The sequence below is a fragment of the Zeus faber genome, assembly GCF_960531495.2.
Source record: "Zeus faber genome assembly, chromosome: 1".
In the NCBI taxonomy this organism is placed as follows: Eukaryota; Metazoa; Chordata; class Actinopteri; order Zeiformes; family Zeidae; genus Zeus; species Zeus faber.
Genome location: NC_137193.1, coordinates 16226033 through 16249344, shown reverse-complemented (window position 1 = coordinate 16249344; position 23312 = coordinate 16226033). Strand labels below are relative to the sequence as shown.

Here is a 23312-nt window from a genome sequence, read left to right as displayed (position 1 = left end):
TATCAACATCAATAGCAGCAAAAGGTTTGCCAGTTTGGGACCCTGGACCAGTGGTTCTCAACGTGGGGTCCGGGGGGCCCCCCGGGGGGTCTTTCAAATGGTTCTGCGGGTCCCTCACCCGAAATACATTAGCACCAAGATCACAAGAGATCAATCATGACTTTTTGATCATAGTTTCACTGTCATCACGTCCACTAACTACAATATAGACCGGTATGGAAGTTTGGACTAAATCACAACATGATTCATGAATTAATCTAACAATAAAAAGAAAAAACCTTGTCAGACTGGGGTCACGGGGACAAAATCTCATCAAATGGGGCACGTGGCTTGATGCGTCTCAAATACAGTGGTGCAGGGATGTGTATTTTTGGAGGTAAACGCGGAAGTCATCATCGCCCTGGTTCCCTCGGCAAAAAGCCAGTGGGATTTTTCCATTGGATTTTGGATGATTGCACAAAATAAGCTCTGCGGCAAACTAACGTTCATGATACATACACATTTTGTTCAGCAAGATAATCTTCACAAATGAACACCGCTTTTATGGTTTTTGAAGTGTAAATGCAATCGTCAGAGGTAAAAAGCTAACGTAGGTGTTTCAAAAAAAAAAAAAAAAAGGTGGGAAATGACCGACGAACAACGACTTATATCACTGTTAAGTCTCAGGTCCACGGTGCTGGTTTCCTTGCCAAGGGGCAGTTTCTGGCCATTGTGAAGCAATTCCTCTCATGGGACTTGCAAAAGAGCTTTTTATTTCCTGTTCTTGTTTGTTGACCCCTAACTAGGCAGCAACACTTCCTTCCCCTTAAGCGGCTCTCTGATTTCTTAAACTTACGCTGACTATTCACACCCCTTCCGATCTCAATGCACCGTTTGCAAGTTCTGAAATCATAAATGCTTCATAGATTACGAAGCAGAGGTCTTCAAGCCCTGAGAGCACACTGAGCCAGTTGAGGAATTCCTTCCACCCACAAGAAATCAAAAGACACAAACAGAAGGGAAAAGTATGGAAGCCAAAATCTTTACTGAAACAAACAGCGTTTATAAAAATGCTTTAGTAATAATCCAGAAATCTAATATTCATATAGTCATATCATGTACAACGGCAAGGGAGCTAAAACTGCAGCTGCTTGCACCCGCTGCACGCACAGGAGGAACTGACTTATAGATACCATTTCTTCGGTCGTCAGCTGACTACTTAAAACCCCCCCCCCCCCCAAAAAAAAATGATATTACAGCTTCCACACGATTCTATGAAAATACACATGGAACATGTTTTACAAAACAATGCAATAAAATTATTCCTTCCCCTAAGTACAACTTTGTTCATACTTTTATTATTTATAATAATAATACATATTATATATAAAACTCCTCTCCACTGGACTGATGAAAGTGTGGGCAGGGGACATGTGGAGTCCCCCTTGTCCCGGAAGTAAGTGCAATGTAATTTTACCGAGTTTGGCATGATGGAAGAGTAGCATTACACAACTTACAAATGTATAATTTGACATCTCAAAACATGCCTTTTGAACTCATTTGAAATGCCGGCGAACAGACTATTCAAAAGGTTGGGTAAAAGTGCAACACACAACTTTCCGTAGGACTAGTGAACGGAGTTGGACAGGCAGCGCAGATTAGAAACGATATTATAAAACATACATCTTCAACAGCAGAACTACAGATGTGTCTGTAACACAGGGCCGACTTTCTACAGGAACCATAATAAATAGGCTGGGAAATAATAATAATAATAATAATAATAATAATAATAATAATAATAAAAACACACAAAAAAAGGGAAGGTATATCCTGTTTTCTACAAATCAGAGGTTGAGGAATGCAGTTAAGGGGTCTGATGCCAATAGGGAAAGCGGTTCAGTAAACTAAATGGCATCATTCCCTCTTCATCCACCTTGCACGGCAATTAAAATCTTTAAAAAAAGAACAAAACCAAAAGCAGGTAGAATTCTTCCAAAGGTTAATTGACGCTGCTTTCTTGAGTAAATGTGGATATTGCTTTTGTTGGATGCCGTTCATGTGTGTCAGACGCAAAATAATAATTAAAAAAAAAAAAAAAAAAAAAGGTCCACTGTCGGGTACGATCAAAGTTGCACTTCTGTGTTTCTTTCCTGAAATATAAAATTGAAAAAAATAAAATAAAATAACGATAAAAATAATAAAGCCCTGTTGGTTCCCTCACAGGACAGAAAATATATTCCTACGTATAGTTATAGGAAGTCATTCGGAGCTACGGCCTCTCAGGGGCGGACTGCAGTTAAGGTCACGTTGAGTTTAAATAATCCGGCGTAATCCGTGCTGGTGGATCTGTGGACGTCTGTGGACCAAGTTTTTTTTGTTTCCTTTTTTTCCGAGGCGTGGCTACTCCATGATCGCTCTGTAGATCACAGGTTCGATGTAATCCCCCCTGTAACGCGAGTTGATGACCCTCTGCCGCTTGGACTCCCGGATGATGTCCTTGTCCTCGAAGATGCCGTCGAAGCGCATGTCGGACGCCTTGGACTGGAGGAGGGAAAACAATGAAATCGATGGTGTTAAGAGGTTAAAGAGGACTTGTGCCAATATACATAAACAAACAAACAAACCAGGCCATCTTAATAGAGTATGCTTTAGAAAATATTAATTTTGCTCCTGTTGTTTAAATAGAGAAATGGAATCAGGAAATTCATAGGGCTGCCCCCGAATCGAATCGGTCAGAACCCCGTCAGTCGACTGAGATTCTTCAAGTCCAGCAGTAGATTTTTTTTACAATAACAGGATAAACAGATAGAAGCTTGCAAAATGCACAGCGATAACATTTAAATGAGGAATTATAAATAAGGGGAATCATAAATTTCTTTTTTTTTATTAATGTGTGATGATCACCGTGCCCCGTTCCTCCAAATAAAACCAATACCTTGTTTGGCTCCATAAGCAGACGTGAAATAAAATAAACTACATTTATAATGAAAACACACTGTTGTGGCGGAACCGTCGCGGGCGCCCCACCGCTGGCGCGCGCATTGTTGGTGCTGTGGGAAAAGGGAGTGAGGTGCACAAAATGCGCCCCGATCGCTCCGCCTCGGGACGCCACCCTAGGCGGCCGCCTATCTTGCCTATAGGAAAAGCCAACCCAGCCCCCCCCGTGGGACTGAGGTAAGGGCCAGCTGTTGCCCAAAAAGGGTTAGAAAGGAATGACATGCAGTTGGACACTTCTTGGGAAGACATTATTTCAGTTTCCTCCTGAAGCACAGTTTGCAGTTTGTGCCATTTCACAGCGGAAATAATGGTTGATTCAGCTTCATTGGTGCAGTTTACCGCCCCTTATTTCTTACATATTTCTTTCCTATATCATCGAATTCCTGACAGGATTCCATTATCATTCATGGTGCCGTAGTTTGGCCGACAGGTCGGTTGGCGAGCAGCCTCGGGGAGCACCCACCAGTCTAGACTTGACCCTCTTCGGGAGCTCCTCGTCCAGGGTGTAGACGTCGTCTCTCTTAGTGGTTAGTTGGGAGCCGTCCTCAAACTCCACCTGCGTTAAGATAACAGGCGGTAACAAAAGGTGGATCATTTTTATTTCGGGAGTTCTGGTCATATTGTGCAGTATATTTAGTCGTGTAGTTGTCATTCGGGTGTATAAATGGTTTTATTTCTCACGGGCAAGCGGAATGGCATTTATGAATAAAGAAATGAAAGACGGTTATTCCTCAGGCTTACCAGGTACATTTGGATCACATGAGCTGCCACAAACTTGGCTCCGTACACGAGGCCGTCTGTCCACCGCACCTGAACCACCTCGCCCTGCGGGGGAGGCCCGAGCTGGGCACAGTCCCGGTTCTGAAATTAAGAGCAAATGGTCATGCGCTGTTAAACTCCTGAATGACACAATGTCATTTCAAGCGAGAGAGAGAGAGAGAGAGAGAGAGAGAGAGAGAGAGAGAGACAGGGCCGTCAGAACGCACCACAATGTCCTCTGGGAACAGGTTGTCGCTGAAGGAGCCGTCGTCGAAGTTGACCTCGTAGAAGGTCTCCTTGGAGAGCTGCACTACGTCGCACTGGTAGTAGCGGCCGTTCTTGTGCTTGCAGATCACCTTCTGCCCCACGCTCAGCTCGTGCATTGCTGCTTTGTTGCGCTGCGAGGGGCAGATTCGCAAAAAAACAAGCGGACATTGGCGAAACATCGACCGGTGGCGGCGAAACAGAGTTGCGTCCGGAAGAGGCTCACCTCGATCTGGGTGGGGCCTTTGTGCCGGCAGCAGGTGACGTACACCACGAACGGCCACTCGTCCGGCTGCATCAGCACCCCGGCGGCCTGGGCGCAGGTGGGGTGGTAGGCGGTGGGGCAGCGGCCATGCGAGCACTGCACACAGCAGCCGGACGCCTTCTTCATCCGCTTCTTGCAGTAGTAACATTTCTGCCCGAGATTTGCAACGAAAGGATGAAAACGACTGAAGCTGAGGTGTGGAGGGTACGCCGACTGGACACTTTAAGGGACAGGGTGTTGGTTGTGATTGATTAAAAGGAATTTCCTATGATGTTGCCTAGTTTCGGTCTAGCAGCACCACAGAAATAAGTGCGGTAAGGCGTAGATTTCCTGTACAGGTAACTCACAACAACAACAGCAATTTTACTCCCAATGAAACTCAACTCACCAGTTTGAATCTCTGTAGAGGAATTCCACTCAGGTCAACTGGACTTCTTTCAGTGATGTTGACAAACTGCGCCTCAAGCACGGCAACTGCACACAGGACGTGCACCCACCTGGAAAACACACACACACACACACACACACACACACACACACACACACACACACACACACACACACACACACACACACACACACACACACACACACACACACACACACACACACACACACACACACACTTGTAAGAGTAGAAATACGCACATAGTTTTGACAATTTGGACAAAAAAAATAAATAAAATGACTGATTTCGAGCTACATCATTTATTTCCCCTTACATCCGACTTGCATCAGTCTGCTGTTGTCTTTTTGAAAGGTTTTAATGCGTTTTGTAACGAAGATCTCCACACACAGCTCGGTGCCGGGCGGAATGGATAGGGTGTGGGTACGCTACTCTGTAACACCAGAGCTCAAAAGGATATTATTGGTTTGTTGCAACCGATGTCCCATTAAAACATGGTTAAGGTAGTTTGCTTCCTATCTTTTCAACCAGCTTTGACACAGGCCAACAGGATAAATGACATAATCCTTTTAGAAGAAAAACACAATAAAAGTCCTTCTGGTGCAATCAAGAAAAAAAAAATCTATCTATCTATCTATCTATCTATCTATCTATCTATCTATCTATCTATCTATCTATCTATATATATATATATAATTCTTGAAACTAAGTCTCTGTTTGGAAAATTACAGATACTTGAGCTTGAGATACTTGAGAGTTGTACGGCAGCCATTTCTATAAGTACTTCCGCACGAAATCCAATATTTATAGCATTTAAAAGACACAATTTAAGGGATCGTATATTTAAGAGACTGTTTGACAACCATCTTCTGACGACCCTTTTGGACTGCACTTATTCTAACTCCCTTAATCTTACGTTGATCCACGTAAATAACATCTGTGTGATTGTAGGTCACGCAAAAAGGTTCTGTGTGATCCTCGGTTATCTGTGTGAATCTAGGTTTTGCAAACCGTATTTTAATGGGGTACTGAAAACAAACAAACAAAATCCATCTTTTACGGCCCGAATTTACCCGGTTTAGCATCAGCGCCATTAAATAGACAGAAATGTCACTACTGTCAAATCCCCTTGTTTTAGGACGCTGAGGGGAACTTACTTGTTGTTGTTGGCCTTCTGGAGCGCTCCGCCTCTTAGCGAACACAAACAGCAATTCTGTAAAGAGCAGTCGTTTGCATAAACGCTTATAATGTCAGGTGTCACACTTATTACGGTGGTCAGGAGTAAGTCATGGTCGACCAAAGGGCCAAAGAGTTAAGGGCGTACCTCAGTCATGGCGTTGGCCTTGCAGCGCGCGCACTTCCACTCCTTGGTGACGCAGGCGGGGTCCACGCCGTAGCAACCTGTAGCACAGACACAGTGGTTTGACAGCGGGGATGTTTCAGGTTTTCATGATCGTTATGTTACACAATTATAATGAGCTAGTTTATTAGTTCTTAGGTCTTCCTATTGAAAGCATAAATAAGTTTGGGAAACGTAGCTGCATTTTCAAATTCAACTTTTGCTGCCTAATAATAATAATAATAATAATGGCAGTGGCTCAGGAGGTAGAGTGGGTCGACTAGTAATGGTAAGATTGCCGGTTTGATCCCCGGCTCTCCCTGGTTGCGTGCTGATGTATCCTTGAGCAAGACACTTAACCCCCTAACTGCCCCCCGGGCACCGCTACATGGCAGCCCACTGCTCCTGGATACTTGGGTTATTAGGATGTGTAAATGCAGAGAAATGCATGTTGTTGCCTCAGTACTTGTACTTGCAATGACAATTAGTTGAATCTAATCTAATAATTCAACATGAAAGTGTTCATTTGACTGTTGCGTCCGTAAAAGGTTGAATTTACATCAATGCCATTGAATGAACTGCTGTAAAGTTCTCTTGGGTAAGTTTAACAATTTATGACTCGCTGAACATCATAGCTAAATACTTAGCTTCTAAAATTCAGTTCAAAATACAGTTTGATGTTTATGAGCATGGCTAATAGTAAACCAGTTACCAGCACCAACCAGTTTCTGACAGGAATCTTAGGTCAGACGGAGCTTTACTCGAGCTAAAATACAAAATAAAAAATGTAATAAATTAAATTATAAAATTAGAAACAAAACTTTATTAATTGGAATTGAAAATACAGAGACCAACCAACTAAATTTGTTAAGAATAAGCATTGGGTAAAAAGTCAATCCTGTTGAGAAAAATAAATAAAAGATAAGCAAGAATAAATTAAAACTGGAGGAATGTGTTTTAGTATTACACATTTTTTTTTTAAATAGAGAAAAGCATTGTGATGATAATAATAATAATAATAAATAAATAAAAAAATAAAAAATATATATACAGTATATATAAAAATCTATAATAATAATAAACAATACTGATAAATAAATAAATAGTAATTATCCAGTTTATTATTAAAATAAAAAGAAAAAAACAAGGTTCCCTCTCAAACTTAATGATAGATACTAACAAAGTATGCATTGGCCATTTTCAGATGCTCCAAAATACCCCCAGGTGTTTCCTCAAGGGATCACTGCTGTGTGTGTGTGTGTGTGTGTGTGTGTGTGTGTGTGTGTGTGTGTGTGTGTGTGTGTGTGTGTGTGTGTGTGTATATGTATGTATGTATGTCCGTACATTCTCGCATCAATGAAACCCCAACGCTCGAAAACTTGTGGTCGGGTGGTGGAGCGAGATGAGTTGACGGAGTAAGACACTTCTTGACATTGTCATTCATTTCGCTATTTATGTGCAGGTCGTGGCTACGAACGCCCATTTGCATCGTGCAAGCTGTGTAGTGTAGACTCCATAGCTCTGTAGTGGTAACAAACTGTGTGTGTGTGTGTGTGTGTGTGTGTGTGTACTGACTGGAGTGCACGCGCACGTTGCACTGGGAGCAGCAGATGAGCAGGCTGGTTCCGTCCTCCTCTAGGTAGGGGGTCAGGGGCCGCTCTGTGCACTCGGCATCCTCCTCTGTGATGGTGGTGAAGCACGTCTCCGGGATCAGTGGCTTGGTGTGCATGCGCCCGCCGGCCGCCATGACGGGGCTTTCCACGCTGTTGGCGCACTCGGTCTGCGGTCGAGAGACAAGGGGTGGGGCCATCTTAAATCGAGGCGTAGACTTGAAATCATGGGTCGCTTACTTTTGACAAACGCTTGACTGGGGAAGATCTTATTACTGGAGGTTGATGATTCTAACAGGGTTCATTCTGGCATTACAAAAGGAAATTCAAGGACTTTTTTTTAAGCAATTTTTTTTTTTCATTTTCAAGGACACTATTAATTAAAATAGAATATCATCTTAAGTCTCATTGTCTATTACTTATATAAGTGTATATAAACACACACACACACACACACACACACACACACACACACTACACATAGATATATATATTATCAATCTCATTGTCATCTGCTATTATAAGTGTCTATTTCCAAGCATGCTGGATTCATTCATTTCCCTGGAGTAATCTATGTAGTAAAAGATGATTGTGGAATATGTTTACAAAATGGCGCCGCAGACGGCAGCCTCGGTGCTGTGCTCTCTCATACTTTCTGTCTCTTTGTTTATTTCTTTAGTTTCCAGCTCCCAGTCTGACCACATTCAGCAGATAAGGTCTTTTAAACCTCCGACTACCCGCTGGTCAAAACTTTTCCGCCGTTTTTCCATTGAGCCGGAAAGTTTTACAGAGCTTTTCGTTTGAGGAGCAGCGGCTCTATATGGAGTCGCCGGGGGAAGCGTGCGGGAGCGCTCGTTAAGCTGAGACAGCTGGGATTTTGTCCTGCGCTCCCGTCAATCCACCTGGCGAATGTACACTCTCTGGCCAACACGATGGACGAACTACTGCTCCTCAACAGAGCAAACGCAGACTTTAACAGATCTGCTGCCCTGTGCTTCACTGAAACCTGGCTTGGAGAACACATCCCGGACAGCTCACTCCATCTACTTGGCTTCCAACTCCTCCGAGTGGACCGGGACACGGAGCCAAGTGGAAAAAAAACGGGGCAGCAGACTTTGCTTCTACATAAACGAAGGTCGGTGTACAGATGTCACAGTGTTGAAGAAATCATGCAGCCCTCACTTAGAGACCATTTTCATTGACTGTAAGCCACTTTATTCACCGCGGGAGTTGTCCTTGTTTATCCTGGTCAGTGTTTACATCCCACCTCAGGCCTGTGCTAGTGAGGTGTTACAACACCTGGCTGACCAGATAGCAAACATGGAGAAAAAAAACACCCGGACTCTCTGCTCATTGTTCTTGGGGACTTTAAAAGAGCAAACCTCAGCCAGGAACTGCCAAAATACAGATAGCACATTAAATGTCCAACCAGAGATCAAAATACACTGGACCACTGCTGGACAGTGTTAAAAGACGTCTATCGCTCTGTCCCCCGAGCAGCTTTGGGACTCTCTGATCACTGTCTGGTTCATCTTGTCCCAATCTACAGGCAGAAACTAAGATCTGCTAAGCCTGTGGTCAAGACTGTGAAGAAATGGACAAACGAGGCAAAGCTGGATTTGCAGGCCTGCTTTGACTGCACTGATTGGAGTGTTTTTTGAGGCTGCTGCTACAGATCTGGACGAACTCCCTGACGCTGTGCCATCCTACATCAGGTTTTGTTTTTTGTCAGGACATGTGTGTGCCGACTAAAACCTTCTGCACTTACAGCAACAATAAACCCTGGTTTACTGCACATCTCAGGCAGCTTCGCCAGGCCAAGGAGGAGCCCTACAGAAGTGGGGACAGGACCCTGTACATCCAGGCCAGAAACACACTGACAATGGAGATTAGAGTAACAAAGAGGTGCTACACTGAAATGACGACCCTGCGTTGGTGTGGAGAGGCAGGAACTACAGGAAACCATCTCCTAACACTGTAGAGAACCTTTAACTGGCTGACGACATGAATGGGTTTTACTGCAGGTTTGAAAAGCCCACCTTCACACCCCTCAACCCCACCTACACTCAGGATCCGTGAAGAGGATGTGAGTCAGTTCTTCCAGAGACAGGAGATCAGGAAGGCTCCAGGCCCAGACGGCGTGTCTCCCTCCTGCCTGAAAGTCTGTGCTGACCAGCTGGCCCCCATCGTCACCCAGATCTTTAACAAATCACTGGAGCTGTGTGAAGTCCCTTCGTGGTTCAAACGCTCCACAATCTTCCCGGTCCCCAATGAACCCTCCATCTCTGGATTAAATTACGACAGGCCCGTCGCCCTAACCTGTGGTCATGAAATCCTTTGAGAGACTGGTGTTGGCCCACCTAAAGGACATCACAGGACCCCTGCTGGACCCCCTGCAGTTTGCCTACCGGGCAAACAGGTCGGTGGATGATGCAGCCAACACGGGATTGCACTACATCCTGCAACACCTCGACTCGCCAGGGACATACTCAAGGGTCCTGTTTGTGGATTTCAGCCCGGCATTCAACACCTTCGTCCCTGAAATCCTCCAAACTCACCCGACTCACTTTGCTAGCCCCCACCTGCCAGTGGATCACTAATTTCCTGACAGACAGGAGGCAGCAGCTGAGGCTAGGGAAAACCACATCAAGCACCTAGACCATCGGCACTGGCGCCCCCCAGGGTTGTGTGCTCTCCCCTCTGCTCTTCTCCCTCTACACTGCACCTTAGGAGACCCGTCTGTTAAGACTCCTGAAGTTTGCAGACGACACAACGGTCATCGGCCTCATCCGGGACAGTGACCAGTCTGCATACAGACGGGAGGTTGAACAGCTGGCTCTTCGGTGTGGTCAGGACAGCCTGGAGCTAAACAGGCTTAAAACTGTGGAGATGACAGGGCACTTCAGGAGGAGCCCACCAACACTGACAGCCGCCTCCTCACCATACGCAACAGCACTGTGTCTGCTGTGGAATCCTTCAGGATTCTGGGATCCACCATCTCCCAGGACCCAAAGTGGACACCCAACATGGACACAGTCATCAAAAAGGCCCAGCAGAGGATGTACTTCCTGCGCCAGCTCAGGAAGTTCAACCTGCCTCAGGAGCTGCTGATCCAGTTCTACTCTGCAATCATCCAGTCAGTCGTCTGCGCCTCCATCACTGTCTGGTTTGGTTCGGCCACCAGTCAGGACAGGAACAGACCACAATGGACTGTCAGGAGTGCAGAGAAAATCACCCTCGCCAACCTGCCCTCCATTAATCACATGTAGGTGTCTCGAGTTAGGAAATGTGCAGGAAACATCACTGCAGACCCATCGCACCCTGGATACAACCCGTTCCAACTCCTCCCCTCTGGTAGGCGCAACAGAACACGGTACGCAAAAACAACCAGACACAAGAACAGCTTCTTTCCACAGGCTTTCACGCTGATGAACGCTTAATTTTCATTGACAATATAAACCAAAGCACGGTGTTCATACTGTACATTATGTAAATGCATTATGTCAAATCCACCGACCTCATGTATATAAAGAAAACTGTTAATTATCCCATATTTAACAGTCCCCACGGGGATGGCAGCTCAGGAGGTAGAGCTGGTCGTCTCGTAATCTAAAGGTTGCTGGTTGGATCCCAGGCTCCTCCTGCTGGCATGCTGTAGTGTCCTTGAGCAAGACACTTAACCCCTAATTGCTCCTGATGGCTGCGTCCGTCGGTGTTTGAATAATTGTAAGTCGCTTTGGATAAAAGCGTCTGCTAAATGCAATGTAATGTAATGTAATATTTATTCCAGCATCTTTGCACTCTGCACCATTGCCTTCCTGCTACAATTTCATTGCTGTTGATTTTCTGTTTATGTGTGTGTGCATGTATATAAATGTATGTATATATATGTATGTATATAGGCGTGTATGTATGTATGTATATATGTTTATAATTTTATATACATATATATCTGTATATAGTAGTTAAATGTTTATGTTTAGCTTGTTGTCTTTGTTTCAGCTCTATGTCTAGTCCATGTTTGCACATTGAGAGTAAGGAAAAAACGGAGTCAAATTCCTTGTATGTATGTATGTACATACATGGCGAAAAAAGCTGATTCTGAAAAACGTTATTACGTTCCGATTTGAATAACAAAATCAGGGGGAATATCACAGGTTTTGAATGGTTAACGTTTTTTCAATGACTTCTTGAGCACTTCAGCACAAAAGGGGCTATTTTCAAGATATTCCTATTCAAGGTAGCACTTAAATGTACAAAATAATATGAAAATTGAAGCACCTCACGCACCTCAAGGACCTGGTAAGAACCCGGATTTTAGATACGGTTCTCTGTCAGATTTTGATATTGAGGATATTCTATGGCAGCGCGTCCATGTTTCAGTCTGGAAATGGACTAATATGAGACAACAGTGCGGCTGTAAAAGTTAAAAGACCTCGTTGCCGTCAAACTCTCAACAGAATGTTAAACCTAGCTCTCAGGCTCACCCGCTGGTAGGTTCTGAACAGCATGCAGACAGAGCAGTAGGGCGCCTGCAGGCCCATGCGCCTGTTGAACTCCCTCTCCTTCTTCAGGTTGGGGGGTCGGCTCTGCCACAGATGAGCCAGGTGCTTGGTCCAGCCCTCGCCCTCAAGGCCGTCCTCCTCCACGGGGACGTCCTCGGGCAGCTCTGGGGCGTGTTGAATTATTAGATTACATTATATGTTAAACACGAAAACCACAAACACATTTTGGTTTTTCTTAAGCCACGCTTCCCATCATCCTGTACCTTCATCACTCATGCCGTCCTTCATCAGCGGGTGGTGCCGTGGCAGCCTGCCCAAGTGGCTTTCTGGGTCTTTGTCAGCGACCGCCTCCTCCGTGACCTGTGTGACCTGCGTCACCACAGAAGGTGCGTAGACATGATCAGCGAAAGTTCTTTCATATTAGACTAAAAAGTCAACGTTTTACAAAATAATACTTTGAGGTTTTTTGCCAACATTTTGCTTACTGTTTAATTACTTTGGTTTATTTTTCTATCGTTTTTTTGTCAATTTGGGCTTATATTTGTTTTAAAGCAAATGTTATCAGCCTGTTTTATGAGCCTTGTTCGGTGTATTGTACATTACCAAACATTTTTATCTTTAGGTTCATCTTTCCGGTTCACTGTTAAGGGTTACAGTTAGAAAGGGTTAATTAGTCATTGTATATGACCACAATTTTCCAGTTTATTTTTTAGGTCAATGTTATTGTTATTTCTTTCATTTTGTCTTGTTTTCTGTTTTTTCTGTTGTTGTTGTTTCTTATAATAAAAGAAAATTATTAAAATAGAAAAGTATAATCCTATTAGATTTAGAAACTTTAAATAAAGATATTTCATGAGATTTAATTAGTCATGTCAAGTTTGTGCTTAAAATATATATTGAATGTTTACTTTTATTTTATTATATTTATAATTTTCATTTTCTCGCACCCCCCCTTGCAATTTGCCCACAGTTTGAATATTTCTGGAGTAGAGGACAATATCCATGGAGTCCCTCACCTCTCTGCTGAAGGGTCTCACCCTCTTCCCCTCCGGCTGGGTGTCGTGGCCGTCGCTCCTGCTCTCCTCCTTGGGCGGGACGGCCTCCTCGCCGTAGTCCCCCTTGGCGTAGCTGTGGACATGCAGGACGTCGGCGGGGCTGAGCGTCCTCTGAAACAGCCTGTGTGTGGGGCTGGAGCTCCTGGCCGGCGGCAGCTCCTCACTGGTCCCCGCGGCCTCTGTGCTTTCAGATGCCTCCGCCGGGGGAGTATTGTTTTCCTTTTTGCCGGGGCTTCTCCTGTTGGCGGTCTTCTTGGCGTTTGCTTTGAACTGCGTCTTTGGGGGCTGTTTCACCTCCTTGTCCTTCTTGTGACCCGGCGAGACTTTTATTGGTTCTGGGACACGAACAAGAAAAGGCACACGTTAGACATCTATTGATCTGCTAAAATAGAGCCCCCCATTCTGTGACTTCATCGTCATACAGGCGTAAAATACTCTCTTCTCAAAAGGGATAATGACCATATATAGAATACTGAGAAAGGGAAATCTTGAAATTGTAGAAGAAATCGTGCAAGTGCAAGAAGTGAAAGGCAGCAAATGTGATAAAGCAGTGTAGCTAGTTGTATCAGTAAACTGTCAATTTGGATAAACATTCACAAAAAACACTCTTGTATGATAAAAGATCCCCTGCACCTCAAGCAACCAAAAAACAAAACAAAGTGGGTAAACCCACAGATGATCATTGATTGCTAGTTTTAATATGAATAAAAACACTCATATATATATATATATATATATATATATACTGCTAAAAACAAATATATACTGGCATGCCTCCTGGGATCTTTACCTGTCTTGATGGGGACCTCGGCGATCTGCTCCACCTTGACCTTCTGCTCCTTCATTTCCACCTCCTGCTTGTCTTCCTCAGTCACCTGAGAGCTGCCGTCCTCAGGCACACCTGGGTCTGGGTCCACTTCCACATAGGGGCGCTTCACTCCCGTCGTTGGACTGAAACGCGAGGAATGAAAAGTTATTTCTCAAGGGAAGAATAAAATAAATGCAACCGGTGTTTTCCACACATATTCTTTACGTGGGCGGGCCGCCCAGGTATATTAGGCGACCCATTTTAGTATTTTTTATACGTCCGAGAGAACAACGCCATCCACGATTGATTAACTAGCGGACTCATTCTCTGGTATTGGGTTAGAAGACCCGGACACGGCTCTCTGGTTAGAACGTTTGTATTGGGTCGAGAGACAGCAGGAAGTGATGCTGCGTTCACGGGAACTCTGAAAACTGTCATTTGTGTCGGAAGTGATGCTGTGTTCACAGGGAACTTGGAAAAGTGTAATTCATGTTGGTAGTCGTCTGTCCTTCGCCTCAGCCTTATCCTCAATCCCCCCTGCTGGTTTCCACCAGTATATTTAAAATCTGTGGGAAGCACTGACAACTTTCAATTTCTTTTGCTATATTGCAAGCGAAAAGGTCAGTTGGCTCTCTTCTTAAAAAACACAACCTTTTCTCCTCCTGAATAGAACCCGCAGCGCCCTGAGCAGCATCGCAAGGTTTCTCCTCCTCCTCCTTCTCCTCCTTTGGTGCGATTGCCTTCTGCAGGAATTCGGCGGCCTCTGGCGTGGGCTTGGAATGGTCGATGGGAGTGCCGTCCTTCCCTGCCAGCCACAGCGCGTAGCGATCCGGCTGGTACTTGCGAACAAAGACATCCATGGATATCTTGACCATGTCCTGGCGGCAGGAGCACTGGAAGAGGACAGAGGTGAACTTTAGAATGTAGTGTGTTTCCATTAGTTTGGTTCAGGCAAATCAAGTGTCTACCTGAATTTTTTATGTTACAATAAATGGTTCATCCTAGTGGATGTGTATTATTACGCTATTATAATTAATTAATTCTTCATTCTGACATTATAAAAGGAAATTCATGGACTGTCTAGTAGTTTTTAAGCACTATGTATTTCATTTTTAAGGACACTATAATAAATTTTCAATGTGACATTTAGGAATTAAAATACAGGTACTCCTCACTTAACGACCTACCTGTTTAATGACTGTTTGGACTACCAGCTCTCTGATATAAAGTGGATATATACTATACTGTATACTATATATACACTATATACACTGTATACATCTCATCTCATCACTGTTCTCAGTCTCAGTCTCGTTTCGGCAGTCTGTCCGTATTCACTACACTAGCGTTTGCAATGGCCACGCCCCCTTTTTGTTAAATAACACGGGTCCTCGCTTATCGACCAATTTACTTAATGACCTAGTCCGAGGAACGGAACTCGGTTGTTAAGTGAGGAGTACCTGTATACATTGTCTATTATCTATATATATCTATTATTAATCTCATTGCCATCTACTATTATAAGTGTTTATTTCTAACCATGCTGGATTACATTTACATTTCTCTGGCATAATTTATGTCGTAAAAGAGATTGTGGAAAAAATTTATTCCTGTTACGATTTGAACAACTAACAAAACCAGGGCGACTATCACAGGTTTCAATTACCACATTTTTTCCAGGACCTTTTTAGCATTTCAGCACAAAAGGGGCTATTTTCAAGGTATTCCAATACTTGCATTTCTGAGGAGGAAATTCAAGCACTTCAAAGACCTTAAGGACCTGGTAAGAACCAGGCTTATACTACTGAGTTCATTTGGAAGATCTGCGCTTCCTGAATGGACGTACCAGTGTCGCCTGTTTGCCGTAGTCGATCCATCTCTGGGTGGCAAAGTTGGTAGATTCTGCGCAGTTGAAGCCGTGATTGAAACCAGTGTGGTAACCAAAGGGGAAAGTCACAATGAACTGCCCCGCCTCCTGTGTTACCTGAACACCAAAACCAAAAAAGAAAAAAGAGTGAAAGAAAGAAAGCATCATTTGAAGGATGGATTCATGTTCACGACCAAGAGGGTCTTTGGTTGGCCTCAAACCTACCTTCTCAAAAGGTATGCCATATTTTTTCAGGATTGACGGAGAAATGAGGGTCATTTTGTGGCGCAGGAACGCTTCGCAGCCCTGGGCGCTTCCAGGAAAGAACCCTGCCGGAGCGGAAATGGAGAGCGGCAATTTAGAGAAACAACTCCATGTGTAGAAGTGGGGGAACCACGAAGGTGTCTCGTACCCTTTGCGAGTCGTTCCAGCCGTTTACCATGCTCTGGCGGGACAACGTACCTGAGGGGAGGGAGAGAGATCCACAGCGAGGTCACAACCAGCGTGATACGTTAGCTTTTTAACTAAACGTCTCATGTCCATGGCCACACTGTTGGACCCTTTAAGGCTCTCACCAGGACTTGGGCTCTCCGAAGTGCAGATAGTTGATGCTGTAGAGGTCCATGTCCTCCGTGTGCCAGGCAAACGTGCTCTTCCACATCCCGAAGTACAGGTACGGCGTGTTCACTCCCTTGATCTTGATGCCGCTCTCTGCCTCCACGGTGTCCAGAATGGTGTTCAGACGGCCGATGTTCCACTCCTTAACGCCCTATGGTGGAGGTGGGGTGACATGCGGTTGAGTGCCCAATTGTTTTTTTTTACGCTTAAGCACCCTGTGGTGTGGGGGTCAGGTGAGGGATCAAGGTCGCTGTATGCCTTTTGCTTGTTAGAGTAATCAACGGCCACCAGGTCAAACACCCCTCCCCACACACACACACACACACACACACACACACACACACACACACACACACACACACACACACACACACACACACACACACACACACACACACACACACACACTTGCTCCAGGCTTGTTTCCACCTTGCCCACTCTCTACAATAAAACTGGTCATTTTTAACCCCACCGCCTGTGGATCTGTGTTGGAGGGCCCTGAAAATGCCACCTGGGTGGTGTGTAGCAGACGGAACTGCCACACACCTCGTGTATACATACTCACCAAACGACCCATTTGTAACGGTGTTGGTTAAAGGCTATTTACGTCTACTGTGTACATTTTGACCAGTATGGCTACTGCTGGATCACATGTGAAGGGTTTTCATAGAGACACCTTAGCCAATGCTCATAGCATATTACGTCTAGAAGTCATATTACGTCTATTCATGGTCTCAGCCACTTACCGGGTCGTACAGGGTCCCACTGACATCTGCACCATAGAGGGGGGGATTAAAAGTAAGGTTCTTCCAGAACTTTCTCTCCAGCTCTTCAAAATCTGCATATCGGGGATTGCAAAACCTAGAGGGGAATAATGTGGAGTGTGAAATATAAAGTTAATGAAAAGCAGTTCTTCTTTAAATATTACTAACTCTAAGCAGCCTTGCCCTATTATTGTACGGTGACCAAACCATTCATAACATCAGCCGTCTTAAAAGCAACATTTTGAGTAATGAAGAGATAGTTTTGAGTGGATTATAACTTGTTTGTGGCATTATTTAATTTCTAATTTGTAGTTATTATAATTATTACCATCTATCGACATGAATACAGTAGTGTATGTATGTATGTTTCTTCTTTTTTTTCTTTCGGCTGCTCCAGTTTTGTATGTTTACCGTCATTCTTTTGGTTTTGGTGTACTTTTATTATTTGGTGTAATATTGCCAACATTTTGTTTACTGTTTAAGAGTTATATTTATTGTCAGGTTTATTGGATATTCCTCTTTTTGCATCACTGCATCATAATAAATTATTCGAGACGACCAAATATTTCATTTTTTGAACATGACCTTTTATTTTTTTATTTTATTTTTTACGTTTCATCTTTATATTAGGCAGGTGCACACTTTGCGCGCCAAAACAGTGCGTTTTTATTTTAGATGTAGGTTATTTTATTTTATGTCTGCTTATGGAACGAAGCAAGTGTGTATTGAACAGTATGGAATGAAACTGTGTGTAATGGAGACACTTTCTCTGTGACTCTCTCCCAGATAACCCCCTCTCCATGCGTTATGCGCAGAACATTATCTTAATGAGTCTACGAGTCGAGCCCCGTACCTCCCTGCCCCGTCCCCACACTGTTTTTAGTTGTTTTATTTGGAGAAACGGGGCCCGGTGATTATGATTCCCCTTTTTTATATAATTCCCCATTGAAATGTTATCCCTGCGCATTTTAGAAGCTTTTGTTTTATCCTGTTATTGTAATGCACACTGCCTGCCAAAAAAGAACACACAAAAAAAAAAAAACATTCATTGACTCGAAGAAACTCAGTCGACCGACGGGTTTCAAGCTGATGATTAGACGCGATGATTAGAACTATTCACAAAAACCCACTGTTCGTGCTTTGCTTTGTTGTGTGCTCCGTATTCGGATTCGGCCCCCCCTTCTACTTTATGATTGTTACTGCTTACATTCACAACACTGCCATACCGGCATTTTCCAGTAATGATACTAGGTCTTGGGGTGGGAAATTGCCGGAATATTGATCCCAGAATATCGATCCCTGCTCACATTCACACATGACCCCATGCAGGAACGGTTCCAGAACGTTGCTGGGAAAGACTCCATGTGTGAAAGGGGCTTATCTATCTATTTATCTGTCTGTCTGTCTGTCTGTCTGTCCGTCTATCGAATCTATCTATCTATCTATCTATCTATCTATCTATCTATCTATCTATCTATCTATCTATTCCTTAAAAAGCAATACTAATCTGGAACATGAACAGTTAAACTTGTGTGTTGCTTAAAAAAAAAAATCCTAAAAATGTTTACAGACAGTTAGGGATGCACGATTATGGCTAAAATTATAATCACAATTATTTTGTGATCACATTTATTTATCAGGATTATTCATCCATTTTGGGGAACACAATTCATTTATTGCACTCTGTAAATCAACAGAAAACAGCCTTCACAATAATAATAATGTAGTTTATAAACCTATAAATAAATTTTTTATTGGTCACACGACTGACAAATTGTAAAACAGGCAAGTGTAGAACAGTAGCATAAATGCCTAAATGGAGACTCCAATACGCATCTCCGCTCAGCGTACCAATTTCTTGAGAGGGATGGCGGACAAATTGAGAAAAATATATAAAATATATATATATATATATATATATATATATATATATATATAAATTGCGCAGCCCTAGACACAGTCCCACCCTGCCCAAAGTAAGCACTTAGTTTGAACCTTATTGATATGTGTGAATACTGACTTGTCCATATTGGAGGTCTTGCGAAACTCTCGGACGGTCATGGGCTTCTTCTGGATGTTGTACTGCGTGAAGAGACCCGACTGGCCGCTCACGACCTGCTGGATGGGCGCCGGGATCACCAGGTCGTCTATATCATCGTAGGTCTGCCGTGGCTTCCAATCTTTCGGCGGAATGACCTGGGAATGTTTAACAAAGGACATTGGGAGATACCATAGGGAGACAACTTGATGACATCAGGTTTGATGACCCCCAGTACGGGCAGAGGGGACACAATGTGATGGCAAAACAAAGAAAACAACATCAAGAGATGAAATAAGTAAAACTAGCATTACCGTCACAATATAATAGCAGGGCTCATGCTGGCATTACAAAATTAAATTCAAGGACTTTTTTAGGCCCTGTTTTTTCATTTTCAAGGACCTGGTGCAAAACAAATATAGTCAATTTTCAATGTGATCTGTATGAATTATAATTAATTGAATCTTAGTCTCATTGTCTTATTTATATCAGTATATCTATTATATGTATATGTGTGTATATATGTATATGTGTGTATATATATATATATATATATATATATATATATATACATACATACATACATACATACATACATACATACATACATACATACATACATACATACATACATACATACATACATACATACATACACACACACACACATATAAAAACACTGTATATATATATATATATATATATATATATATATATATATATATATATAAACACACACACACACATACACCGATGAGCCATACATAAAAACCACTGACAAGTGAAGTGAATAACATTGCTCATCTCGTTTCCAATGGCACCTGTCAAGGGGTGGGATATATTAGGCAGCAAGTGAACAGTCAGTTCTTGAAGTTGATGTGTTGGAAGCAGGAAAAATGGACAAGTGTAAGGATCTGAGCGACTTTGACAAGGACCAAGTGTGATGGTTAGACGACTGGGTCAGAGCATCTCCAAAACGACAGGTCTTGTGGGGTGTTCCCGGTATGCAGTGATTTGTACAGACCAAAAGTGGTCCAAGCAAGGACAACTGGTGAACCGGTGATAGGGTCATGGGCGGTCATGGGCTCACTGATGCGCGTGGGGAGCCAAGTCTAGCCCATCTGGTCCGATCCCACAAACTGCTGAAAAAGTGAATCAGTGCACAGTGCATCGCAGCTTTCTGCGTATGGGGCTGCGTAGCCACAGAGCAGTCAGAGTGCTCATGCTGACCGCTGTCCAATGCCGAAAGCTCCTACAATGGGCATGTGAGCGTCGGAAACTGGACCATGGAGGGAGCAATGGAAAAAGGTGGCCTGGTCTGATGAATCACGTTCTCTTCTACGTCGTCTTCTATCATGTGGATAGCCGGGTGCATGCACATCATTTACATAGGGAAGAGATAACACCATGGTGCACTATGGGAAGAGGGCAAGCTGGCGGAGGGAGTGTGATGTTCTGGGCAATGTTCTGCTGGGATCCTCGGGTCCTGGCATTCATGTGGATCTTACTTTAACACGTATCACCCAAACATAAACATTGTTGCTGACCAAGTACACCACTTCATGGCAACTGTATTCCCTGACTGCAGTGGCCTCTTTCAGAGGGATAATGCTTCCTGCCACACTGCAATAATTGTTAAGGAATGGTTTGAGGAACATTACGAAGAGTTCAAGGTGTTGACTTTACCTCCAAATTCCCCAGATCTCAATCTGATCAAGCATTTGTGGGGATGTGCTGGAACAACAAGCTTGATCTATGGGGGCCCCACATCGCAACTTACAGGACTTAAAGGACCTGCTGCTAATGTCTTGATGCCAGATACCCCTGGACCACTGGAATTTTTTTTATTATATTACAATTTGAATATAAAAAAGGGGCTATTTTGAAGGTATTGCAGCACTTACATTTTTATGGACAAAATTCAAGCACCGCAAGGACCTGGTAGGAAACCCTTTCCCTGGTAAAAACCCGGTAACACCCGCTAACATCTGGCATTTGTCATTGGTGGGCGAGGTTACACCCGGGTTTCAGTCCTGGGACAAATGACCCTGCATTAGTCCGATCGGCACTGATGGAAACAGGACACGCAGGTCGACATGCTAAATTTCGCCCCTTTACCGGCACGATGCGCGTTGATGTTCTGGACGCTGGCGTGTAAATAGACAGAAATGTCTGTATCATTCGACCATTTCATATCTGATTTAGAATCTAAAATCATAAGTGATTGATTTTTCTTCCAGCGTGCGGGACCATGAAATGTTTTGTGTGTGGTAACTGTCATTGTGCTTAGACACTCACTTTAGCCATCCCAGCCTTGTGTGCCCCTTGCGACTCCATATAGGCGATGTAGCGGCTGAAGTCTTTGAATTCCTCTTTGGAGGGGTGAAAGGTCATTATCCCCGTGCCATCTGTCTGAGCTGCTGCATCCGTGGTCATCTTGGGCATATTACAGTCAACTGTACATAAGCAACAAAAAGAGTATGTATAATACACACAAAATAGCAAACACTATGTGATATTTCATCTCAATTCTGGCTTCCCTTCATTTGCTCCTTCACACCCAAGGCTCTGCACTGCACCTTATGTCCTCTATTTAATGTAATTATTACTGTGTTTCTTTCTATGCCGCTGCCAAACATTTGACAGTCGATTTAACTCGACCAAACTTGATGAGAAACTCACCGGGTTCACATTCTATTTTCAACCTGGAGCCTTGAAATCCCCCTCAAATTACGGAAAACATGTCATTGTGGAATCTGACAACTTCTCAAAAATAATCATATCTGCTCAAATATTCGTGATAAATAATTGAGATTAATTGCAATCCCCAGGGGGATGATGACCCCCCCAGGACAAATAAGATTTTTTTAAATTTTTATAAAAACATTGAAGTACAACTGTTTTACTGCTTCAGCTCTGGGTAGCTGGGATCAGCCTCCTTTGGGTCACTTTAAAGTTCATCCAAGTCTGTGGGCGTTAATGAAGGAAAGGAAGCCCACACACACAAAAAAAAAAACCCGAAGACAAACCTTTCTAAAATGAACATATGATCTATGATCTATAATCTTTTACCCTACGTCGCTTGTAAGATTAAGAAAGGGAGTCAGTCTGTCCACCATAGATAAGAGTTTATTAACTTTTAGCAAGCGAGGCTAGCTGTCATTGTTATCTTAATAGCAACACAAATACACCACACACATGAGATCGGCAACTAACTAGACAAACAATGGGAAATTCCAGCTTTGGGATCGTGACTGTCTCACTGCCAGGTCTAAAACGCGCTCTCACAGCCACACTCATAATAATAAACATTTAGCTAGCGAGCTAACTGGTTAGCCTAAATGCTACAGCCAGCCCGTCAGACGGGAAAACTTGGACTTACTCTCGCTACGATATGTCAAAAATATTTACATATTAAACGTTGACGTACCTATGCTATAGTGAAGAAGTTGTTTTTATTCTTCCGTTGAATTAAAATCTGGTAGAATGAAAATATAGAAAATCACTCTAGGTAGAAAAGATAGTCCTCCATTATTCCAGCGCCACACGCATGCTCAGTGTGTGTTTGTTTACAAGGAAGGTAAAGAGGGGCGTGTCTCACACTGGGCCTCAGCCAATAGCAGCATGCGAATTTGTATGGATCACGCCCCTTCATATATTATGCTAAATAATAATAACAATAATAATAATAATAATAACAATAATAATAATAATAACAATAATAATAATAATAATAATAACAATAATAATAATAATAATAATAATAACGATAATAATAATAATAATAATAACAATAATAATAATAATAATAATAATAATAATAACGATAACAATAATAATAATAATAATAATAATAACAATAATAATAACGATAACAATAATAATAAATAATAATAATGATAACAATAATAATAATAATAAATAATAATAACGATAACAATAATAATAATAATAAATAGTAATAAATAATAATAACGATAACAATAATAATAATAATAAATAATAATAACGATAACAATAATAATAATAATAAAT

The 23312-nt window shown here is 42.9% G+C and overlaps 1 protein-coding gene across 1 annotated transcript; it reads right to left on the bottom strand.

Annotated features, from left to right (window-relative positions):
• Nucleotides 1-1071: 1071 nt before the first annotated feature.
• kdm4aa (lysine (K)-specific demethylase 4A-a) lies at nt 1072-22807 on the bottom strand. The gene is made up of 22 exons (XM_080013658.1): nt 22708-22807; nt 21576-21733; nt 19260-19435; nt 17222-17336; nt 16433-16626; nt 16270-16319; nt 16083-16186; nt 15837-15974; nt 14642-14883; nt 13973-14133; nt 13144-13517; nt 12391-12496; nt 12110-12291; nt 7588-7792; nt 5998-6074; nt 5831-5886; nt 4656-4764; nt 4229-4417; nt 3966-4136; nt 3721-3840; nt 3443-3535; nt 1072-2523 (listed from the first exon to the last, which is right to left on the bottom strand). Exons 2-22 carry the CDS (start codon nt 21720-21722, stop codon nt 2383-2385), a joined length of 3150 nt encoding a protein of 1049 aa, XP_079869784.1. The 5' UTR covers nt 21723-21733; nt 22708-22807; the 3' UTR covers nt 1072-2382.
• Nucleotides 22808-23312: the final 505 nt, after the last annotated feature.